Source organism: Triticum dicoccoides, chromosome 5B (genome assembly GCF_002162155.2).
Source record: "Triticum dicoccoides isolate Atlit2015 ecotype Zavitan chromosome 5B, WEW_v2.0, whole genome shotgun sequence".
In the NCBI taxonomy this organism is placed as follows: Eukaryota; Viridiplantae; Streptophyta; class Magnoliopsida; order Poales; family Poaceae; genus Triticum; species Triticum dicoccoides.
Window position 1 is genome coordinate 504,529,103 of NC_041389.1, and position 10,936 is coordinate 504,540,038.

The following is a 10,936-nucleotide window of genomic DNA, read 5'->3' on the forward strand; positions in this document are numbered from 1 at the left end:
AGGGGGGGGGGTAGACGACAGCCGCGCCGGGGCGCTCGCCGTCGCCGCTCGCTCGCAGGGGCTGCTCGCTCGCCGGGGCAGCTCGTCGTCGCAACTCGCCGTAGCAGCGGGGTGGGACAGGAGAAGAAGCAGGAGCGCGAGGAAGAGGGAGACCGGCCGAATCGTTTCGCCGGTGCCCCGGCCCCAAACGTTTCCCACATATATATGTTTACACTCTTTTTATAACTGGCAGTAGGGACGGGTACAACGTAATACCTATACTTGTGCCACTTTTGACAAGGGAGTGGGGACGGGCACCACGCAATACCTATACTTGTGCCACTTGACAGTCGTAGGCGTGAGCTTTCACTACCAGATAGATAGGATTCCTGAACTTTACCAAGTGCCTTGTCATCCAACAAAGTATACTCGCACAGCGGCAGCCCCTATATATACACCACGTACAAAGCAGAGAGCGACAGACAGAGCATCAATCCAGTTCGAATAGCCGGGCGAGCTGTGTGGACTCAGATTACATAACTTCATCCATCAACCATGGGTGGTCCTGATTCGGAGGCGCCGGCGTCGAGCGTCGCCCACGGAGTTGGAGGAGGCGCGCCGGCGCCGGCCGGGGCGGACTCGGATATCGACACCAACGTGGTGATCATCCTGGCCGCGCTCTTCTTTGGGCTGCTCCTCGTCATCGCACTCAACTCGCTGGCGCGGTGCGGGCTCCGGTACGTGGGGCGCGGGGCCACGGCCGCTGCCGGCGAGGGTCAGGCATCGGCGCGGGTGGCCTGCGGCGGCAGCGGCATCAAGAGGCGCGTCCTCCGGAGCCTCCCCGTGGAGGTGTACGGCTCCGGGGAGGACATCGACGACGTGTGCGCCATATGCCTGAGCGAGTTCGTGGACGGCGAGAAGGTGCGCGTGCTGCCGCTCTGCGGGCACGGCTTCCACGTCCGCTGCGTCGACGCCTGGCTGGTGTCCCACGGCTCCTGTCCCACGTGCCGGCGGCCGGTCATCGAGAAGGGCGCCAGCGGCGGTGTCGTCCAAAGCCAGCGCCCTGCGGAGACGGACACGGTCATCACCGTCGTGATTGTGTGAGTTTTTCGCGCAAGGAAGCATGCCATTGCTGACGATACAGCACAGTTCGAAATGCGCAATCGCCCATGTAAATGTTGAGAACCAAAGCAAAATGAATCCAACCGATCCTTTTCCATTGATGATTGGACACATATATACAGGGGGAACGGGCGCATCCAAAGGATGCGACGGTTCAGAAGGCGGTTCCTGGAGGCGACGCTCCAGGAACGATATGCCAGTTCCACATCGTGGGGATATCCACGTGCGGTAACAAGTAGAGATTTGAATTAACTAATTACATTAATTAATTAAATTCTAACACTCCCCCTAATCTTTACTTGTCCTTGAGCGTGTTCATCATCTTGAAATAGCCTCCTCTAAAACCCTGTGGGAAAAATATGAGGAGTAGTGTAGGATATGTTGGTAAAACTCCTTCAAACCCAGTGGAAAAAATAAGGAGAAAAATATTCCAACATATAGTGATTATTGCCTCTGTTAACTCGATATGAATATATCCATAGAATTTGGAGGACAATAAATATGTCGTATATACTTTCCCAAAAACCCCGACTGGGAAAACGGATAGTATGACATATGATCTTATGTTGATATTACCTCATTAAAAACCTTGATGAGAACCTGTAAAGTAAACTTATAAAGGGAAAAAGAGTGTAATATGATGCTTTGAACAGGAATAGTTCAGGAAGGTACTCCCCCTGACTCTTGCAAATTCCAAAGCCGTCACATACCAATTCCATGAACATGTTTCTGGAATGTAAAAGCTGGTAGACTTGGTGAACAAATCAGTTGCATGATTTGACTTGCAAGATATGCAATATAGTGATATTGCTTATTATGTAACCTGTCGTTAGATAATGGTTGGTGAATTTAGCCATGAGGTCTGTTTCGAAGACTCTTCATTAGAGGGCTACCACACGTAGTAGGAACACTAAACTTGTCTACAATCTGATATAGTGGGGATGATCGATGTATCCAATGATATTGGTGTTCAGATTTCTCCGAAACTGAAAAACCAGGACAAGATGTTTCATGCCTTGGAGATATCGAAAGATATTCTTGAGTACCAACCAACTGTGTTTGGTGGATCCAATGGCATTACGGAATGTTAAGTCCCAATATCTCATTTACATCATCTCTTGGTCTAAATAGATCTTTCTCTACGTCTGGAGAATGAACTACCATGAGAGTTATAGATGGATAAGACCTGTCCATAATGAATTTCTCCAATATATTATGAATATAGACAACATAGTATACCATAATGTATGAATGAAGGTGCTCAAGTTATAGTAACGAGCGATATTTTGGTTTACACAAATCCTTCATCTAAACTTCGTCGTTTAGATGATTACATGTGTCATCATTGCAGAGACACAAACATGGATAATCATCACTGTAGGAGTAATCCTTGTGTATAAGGAACTCACTACGTCGGTTGTACCATATGTACCGACAACAATAAGTCTTATGGTGACTTATTGCTTTTACACAATGTATGTTGCACATCGCATTTCGATTCAGAAGCGAGATTCCATCGGGAATCAATCATATGTGTCTGAATCTAGTGATCCACATGGATATGTGAGCACTACACCTATCAACTGCACAGATAGATGATTTTGTACTGCCAATGATATAAGTTATCGGAAAGAGATTCCACCTCTGGAGAATAGTTAGGTATCTGCGTAAACACTTGTGCTACAATACTTGCTCTTTGTTTCACCACCTCGTTGTTCTCAATTCTGTTTCCAGAAGAAAACTGATGTAGGTATTGCTTATGAATACCTTCCCATTATTGAGCAATATCATTTCTACCTAGATTATACCCTTTGCTTGAGTTCAGTCCAAGTGTTGTTCACACTTTGCCATGGCCATGGTCTTTGGATCGGAATCACTTGAAAGGTTTTTTCAATCTAGTTGAGAAATGTATGTCGACAATTGTAGACTTTCGGTTATATGTTTCTCCAGAATCTATATATCAATATATAGTTGATGGAAATATCGTTACCCATAGTGACTGCTCGCGATTTCCCAATGCTATTGAGTCGGGTATTCCGATGTCCCGGTCATTTTGTGCACTATGACCTGGGTTGGTGGAGGTTTCCTGTCCACTGGGTGTATACTACCCATCAGGTGTCTGTCAACGTGAAGTTGACTTGCATTTACTGATTCACAGGCCTTGATATCCTTGCTTGCGAGAAGCTGAATCCTGATGTACTATTGCCGTACTCCCCCCCCTGTTGCTTTGAACGGGGAGTTGAGTGGTTTTAGTTGGTACCTCCACTCTTTCCAGCATATTTTTCAAGATTGTAGGATTGTATGACACCTTTATAGTCAGTAAATGAATCTGGCAGGTTATTTGCAATGTGTTGCAAATCTTCTGAACACATGGTTCAGATCTTTGAGTACGTGGATTTGAGGCAGAAATGTGTTGAACATTCCACTAATTTCCTGGCATTCTTTATGGTACTTGAAATCTCCCCCTAATGCCTGAAAATGTTCCTCATTGAATCAACATACTGGCCTTAAATAACTCCCCATGCGAGGGGCTTGAGGTATTGACGGAAATACAGTTATTCCTCACATGGATCCCAACTATATGTTAAGGGGCCAATGATGTATGTTGGGGTGGTGATATCGGTATGCAACCGAAATACCGCAGATGGGAAATACTTGGTAGGTTTCCACGTATCAAAGATAGAGGGGAATAATAGTATGCAGTTTGGTCATGAGCGTGTAAAACTGCATGACTCCAATGTAAATTTGGTAAATTGCAATTCCAAAGTAAAGATAATGCAATGAGCTTAACTCTTTGGATAAAGGATTCTACCAAACCATTTTGAGTCTAGACATTAGGACAAATTGCTAAACTTCAATCCAAGGGCCATAAAAGAAGGCACTCAAGGAGAATTCTGCAACGTTATCCATTCGATTTGCTTGAAATCGATGTCAGGATAATGAGCCAATGGTTTCGTGTGAATAAAGCACACACTTAAGACCATCATGTAGATATGTCTTTTAGAACCATGGAATACCAGAATAGTCTAGTCAATGGATGTGAAGAGCCACTTACCTCAACTTGATTCATTCAAGGAGTCTGAGTGGTTCAGCATAGACTTTAAGGTGTGCGAGCCTTAAAATTAGCTTCCCTGTGTCACTTGTAGTGCACATAAAATCCAAATGGTGTTAGAATTTAGCATCATAATAATGATAAACTATTGGAATTTCTGATAGTTTCGGTTTCAACCCAATGTCTCGATGACCAATATGAGTATGCCAAGGTTTTCATGTACAAGACATTTTGGAAAACTATCTTGGGTGTAACATATGCTACAGGTTTTGTTGTATGTGTAGTATAATCCAGATGATACATAGAAAATGTGCTTGCCATATCCATTGCATATGGTAAAGAGAATGTATTTCTCTTTCTTGTCAGTATAAGTTTCACTATGGAAACCATTTTGAAAAATATATCTATAGCTTAGTAGGGTACGAGTTAAACTTGGGAAGCAATGAAGCATCCTGACGTTACTCGAGTACCCACAGGGATAGTAAATATGACTCAAGTTGAGCCAACAAATACCTCATCTCATCTAGCAATTTAAAAATATCTCCTTTCTCTCAATGAGAGTGGAAACATTGGACTTCCCTGAGTATAGAGTTTGTGGTGCATATGCCCACAAGGCACATATCATTTTTTTATCGGATTGACTCCCATAGAAATCTATATATAGACATGAAGATTCTCAAGAAAATCACTGTCGGATATATAGAATACATACAAATGAATTTGTATCAAAGTGCTGATACAATATATTGTGATATACAATATATGATGACAACAATAATCATGTTCTTATGAGAATATCATAAATGGACATAAATAAATAGATCACTAAGGAGACTAAGGGACTAAATGTAGTCTCCAAACATGTCGATTGATGCATATTCAACCATCATGCTCTCCATGCTCATAGGGTCTCGTGACAGCTTGATGGTGTCAGGTTGAGGGTTTGAAGTGAGTTTCAAACCATTACCCTTGAGGTCCTCTGCATCCCAGTGGCGTGGCTTGGATTGCACGTGCTATCCCATGGGATGCAAGGCTGATCTTGATGTCCATGACCCGCTTAAGTAAGTTGTGGCCATTGAGGGCAAGTCCCTCAAATTCTTAGCCATCGATTACTTATAGCGGCAAGCCAGAGATAATTAATTTACAAGAAGTAAACTAAAAACCATCATGGTTTTGTAATAAGAATGCAAAAATTTGACTCAAGTGTATAACTAGAAAATTCTCAACCTCAATTGTGGGAACATAAACACATGGGCAATAGATCATACATATCTCACAGTAATAGAGATAGTCTACACATGGGCAGTAGATCCAACTCATCACCATGTGTTTTCCTAATATAATGAGGGAGATGTTATTGTCAAAATTTTACAAGTTTGTTGTGCGGGAGAAATCAATCACGACCGCTGTGACATGTTCATAAAGAATGTCAATGTGGTAAACACATAGAACATATCCACTAGTAGAAAAGGGGGCAATGGTCCAGGCCGGGTCAGCCCATTAGTCCCGGTTCAATCCAGAACCGGGACCAATGGGGGCATTGGATCCGGTTCGTGAGCCCCTGGGGCCGGCCGGGCCACGTGGGCCATTGGTCCCGGTTCGTCTGGACCTTTTGATCCCGGTTGGTGGGAAGAACCGGGACCAATGTGCCTTGCTCCTGGCCCACCACCATTGGTCCCGGTTGGGGGAATGAACCGGGACCAAAGGCTTCCCTTTAGTCCCGGTTCAAGCCACGAACCGGGACCAATTAATTTCCTATATATACCCCGCGAGCAGAGCACTCTCACTGCTCTGTTTTTTGTGGCCGGCGAGGAGAGAGCTTTGTGGTGCTCAAGCTCACCTCCTATGCACACGAGGTGTTCGATGGAATGCCCGAGCCACACTACTTAAACTTTCTCCTCTCCAAGCTCCACCTCTAAGCTCCATTTTTCTCAATATTTGTCTAGGTTTAGCGGTCCGTCACGTCCCGTCCCTGTCTTCACCGCCGTCGATCACCCACGCCGATCTCATCGCCGGCACCACCGTGGTGAGCCTCTTGTTCTTATCTTCTTTCTGAAAGGAAAAAAAAACTCTTACTTGTATGTTTATATAGATACTTGTATAATTTTCTTACTTTTATTATTGCATCTTATATAGTGCGATGGTTTTGGTATCCGCCCCCATCGGCCCTCGTCCTGTCTATGATTCAGATGTGCTATATATTATCTTTTCATAACTATTGGTTCATTTATTGTTTATGACAATTATGCCGACCAACGTGACATAGATTTTATTTATCTAGGAGGTTGTTGAACCGGAAATTCTAACTGACCCTATTGTCGAGAGGTTAAATTTAGTTGAAGAAGAAAACAATTTGTTGAAGGAAAAACTTAGAAAAATTGAGGAGGAGAAGATGATATTGGAGTTGCATGTTGCGGATGTCGTTGATGATCACAAGATCAAGATGAATGCAATGCGCTTGAAGATTAGAAAGATTAGAAAATATGCCATTCATACCGAGGCTTGGTATCATTATGCCGTTGGATCAGTTGTTACATTGGTTGCGATTATGATCGCATTTGTTTTCGCATTGAAATGTTTTACATAGTTTCAGTGTATGGTTTAATTAATTTAGATGCTCTGCAGAGCTTTATGTTGTTAGATGAGAACTATGTATGTACTTTGGTTTTAATGTGATGATGAACTTCTATTAATTTGGTCACTTAATTATCTATTCATGATGTTCTATAATGATTTTTTGACACACTTAATTATATATAATGCACGCAGATGAACCGGCAATGGATGTACGGTTCAAGACATACCTCCGAGTACATTAAGGGCGTGCATGATTTTCTCGAAGTGGCTGAGGCAAACAAGCAGAATGGTTTTATGTGTTGTCCATGCTCTATATGTGGGAATACGAAGTCTTACTCTGACCGGAAAATCCTCCACACCCACCTGCTTTACAAGGGTTTCATGCCACACTATAATGTTTGGACGAGGCACGAAGAAATAGGGGTTACGATGGAAGACGGCGAAGAAGAAGAGTACGATGACAACTATGTGCCCCCTGAATACGGTGATGCTACTGAAGATCAAGAGGAACCAGACGATGTGCACGATGATGCTGCAACGGGCGAAGCTGCTGAAGATCAAGAGGAACTAGACGATGTGCCCGATGATGATGATCTCCGCCGGGTCATTGTCGATGCAAGGACGCAATGCGAAAGTCAAAAGGAGAAGCTAAAGTTCGATCGCATGTTAGAGGACGACAAAAAAGGGTTGTACCCCAATTGCGAAGATGGCAACACAAAGCTCGGTACCGTACTGGAATTGCTGCAGTGGAAGGCAGAGAATGTTGTGCCTGACAAAGGATTTGAGAAGCTACTGAAAATATTGAAGAAGAAGCTTCCAAAGGATAACGAATTGCCCGACAGTACATACGCAACAAAGAAGGTCATATGCCCTCTAGGATTGAAGGTGCAGAAGATACATGCATGCCCTAATGACTGCATCCTCTTCCGTGGTGCGTACAAGGATCTGAACGCATGCCCGGTATGCGGTGCATTACGGTATAAGATCAGACGAGATGACCCTGGTGATGTTGACGGTGAGCCCCCCAAGAAGAGGGTTCCTGCGAAGGTGATGTGGTATGCTCCTATAATACCACGGTTGAAACGTCTGTTCAGAAACAGAGAGCATGCCAAGTTGATGCGATGGCATAGTGAGGACAGTAAGAAAGACGGGAAGTTGAGAGCACCCGCTGACGGGTCGCAGTGGAGAAAAATCGAGAGAAAGTACTGGGATGAGTTTGCAAGTGAGCCAAGGAACGTATGGTTTGCTTTAAGCGCGGATGGCATTAATCCTTTCGGGGAGCAGAGCAGCAATCACAACACCTGGCCCGTGACTCTATGTATATATAACCTTCCTCCTTGAATGTGCATGAAGCAGAAGTTCATTATGATGCCAGTTCTCATCCAAGGCCCTAAGCAACCCGGCGACGACATTGATGTGTACCTAAGGCCATTAGTTGAAGAACTTTTACAGCTGTGGAATGGAAACGGTCTACGTATGTGGGATGAGCACAAACATGAGGAATTTAACCTAAAGGCGTTGCTGTTCGTGACCATCAACGATTGGCCCGCTCTCAGTAACCTTTCAGGACAGACAAACAAGGGATACCACGCATGCACGCACTGTTTACTTGACACCGATAGTATATACCTGGCAAGCTGCAGGAAGAATGTGTACCTGGGCCATCGTCGATTTCTTCCGACCAATCATCAATGTCGAAAGAAAGGCAAGCATTTGAAAGGCGAGGCAGATCACCGGAAGAAGCCCGCCATGCGTACCGGTGATCACGTACTTGCTATGGTCAATGATTTACACGTAATCTTTGGAAAGGGTCCCGGCGCACTAGCTGTTCCGAGTGACGCTGGGGGACACGCACCCATGTGGAAGAAGAAATCTATATTTTGGGACCTACCCTACTGGAAAGACCTAGAGGTCCGCTCTTCGATCGACGTGATGCACGTGACGAAGATCCTTTGCGTGAATCTGCTAGGCTTCTTGGGCGTGTATGGGAAGACAAAAGATACAGCTGAGGCACGGGAGGACCTACAACGTTTGCACGAAAAAGACGGCATGCCTCCAAAGCAGTATGAAGGTCCTGCTAGCTATGCTCTTACCAAAGAAGAGAAGGAAATCTTCTTTGAATGCCTGCTTAGTATGAAGGTCCCAACTGGCTTCTCGTCTAATATAAAAGGAATAATAAATATGGCAGAGAAAAAGTTTCAGAACCTAAAGTCTCATGACTGCCACGTGATTATGACGCAACTTCTTCCGGTTGCATTGAGGGGGCTTCTACCGGAAAACGTCCGATTAGCCATTGTGAAGCTATGTGCATTCCTCAATGCAATCTCTCAGAAGGTGATCGATCCAGAAATCATACCAAGGCTAAGGAGTGATGTGGTGCAATGTCTTGTCAGTTTCGAGCTGGTGTTCCCACCATCCTTCTTCAATATCATGGCGCACGTCCTAGTTCATCTAGTTGACGAGATTGTCATTCTGGGCCCCGTATTTCTACACAATATGTACCCCTTTGAGAGGTTCATGGGAGTCCTAAAGAAATATGTCCGTAACCGCGCTAGGCCAGAAGGAAGCATCTCCATGGGCCATCAAATAGAGGATGTCATCGGGTTTTGTGTTGACTTCATTCCCGGCGTTAAGAAGATAGGTCTCCCTAAATCGCGGTATGAGGGGAGACTGACTGGAAAAGGCACTCTTGGAAGGGACTCAATAATATGCAGGGACGGATATTCTTGGTCTCAAGCACACTACACAGTTCTACAGAACTCTACCTTGGTGACCCCGTATGTCGATGAACACAAGAACAGTCTGCGCTCCAAACACCCGGAGCAGTGCGGCGACTGGATTACATGTGAACACATCAGGACTTTTAGCAGTTGGTTGGAAGCACGTATCAGATGTGACAACACTGTTTGTGATGAGCTGTACTTGTTGTCCAGGGGACCATCTTTGACTGTATTGATTTGGAAAGGATACGAGATAAATGGGAATACATTTTACACGATTGACCAAGATCAAAAGAGCACCAACCAAAACAGCGGTGTCCGCTTTGATGCAACAACCGAGAGGGGAAAGGACACATATTATGGTTACATAGTGGACATATTGGAACTTGACTACGGAGTAGATTTTAAGGTTCCTTTGTTTAAGTGCAAATGGGTCAATCTGTCAGGAGGCGGGGTAAGGTAGACCCACAGTACGGAATGACAATAGTGGATCTGAAAAATCTTGGGTACACTGACGAACCGTTCGTCCTAGCCAATGATGTGGCACAAGTTATCTATGTGAAGGACATGTCTACCAGACCGAGAAAGAGAAAAGATAAGGAAGCGAATACATCATACGATGAGCCAAAGCGCCACATAGTTCTTTCAGGAAAAAGGGACATCGTGGGAGTGGATGACAAGACAGACATGTCTGAAGATTATGAAAAGTTTCATGAAATTCCTCCCTTCAAAGTCAAGGCTGACCCCAGCATCCTGATAAACGATGAAGATTATCCATGGTTACGGTGCAATAAGCAAATGACACAAGCGAAGAAAAAGTGAAGACTTTCTCCCGCAACTATTATGATGATACCATGCCAACTTTGTAACTGACGATTATGATACCATTGTCCGTTTTGTACATGCACATGCTATGTGGGTCAATTTATGATACCATGCGAACTTTCAACTTTTTTAGAGTTCATTTGAAATGCTTTAATGTCTTATGGTTCGGCCCTCGTAATAATTAAAAATAGCAACAATAAGTATTTTGTTGTAAGTAGAAACAAAATAAAATAAATAAAGCAAGAAAGAAAACAAAAAAACAAAAAAAGTGTTTTCAAATTTGAAAACTAATGGCACTAACAGAAAGTTTATAATTTTCCTAAAACTAAAAGCAAAAACAATTAAAAAATAAAGCAAAAAATAAAAGAAAATAAATAATGCAGAAAACAAAAGAAAAAAACAACAATAAGTATTTTGTTATAAGTAGAAACAAAATAAAATAAATAAAGCAAGAAAGAAAACAAAAAAATAAAAAAAGTGTTTTCAAATTTGAAAACTAATGGCACTAACAGAAAGTTTATAATTTTCCTAAAACTAAAAGCAAAAACAATTAAAAAATAAAGCAAAAAACAAAAGAAAATAAATAATGCAGAAAACAAAAGAAAAAACAACAATAAGTATTTTGTTGTAAGTAGAAACAAAATAAAATAAATAAAGCAAG

At 43.4% G+C, this 10,936-nt stretch overlaps 1 protein-coding gene across 1 annotated transcript; it reads left to right on the forward strand.

Annotated features, from left to right (window-relative positions):
- Positions 1–534: 534 nt before the first annotated feature.
- Positions 535–1,179, forward strand: LOC119309877 (RING-H2 finger protein ATL74-like). The gene has a single exon (XM_037585779.1). The coding sequence runs from the start codon at positions 535–537 to the stop codon at positions 1,081–1,083; it is 549 nt and encodes a 182-aa protein (XP_037441676.1). The 3' UTR covers positions 1,084–1,179.
- Positions 1,180–10,936: the final 9,757 nt, after the last annotated feature.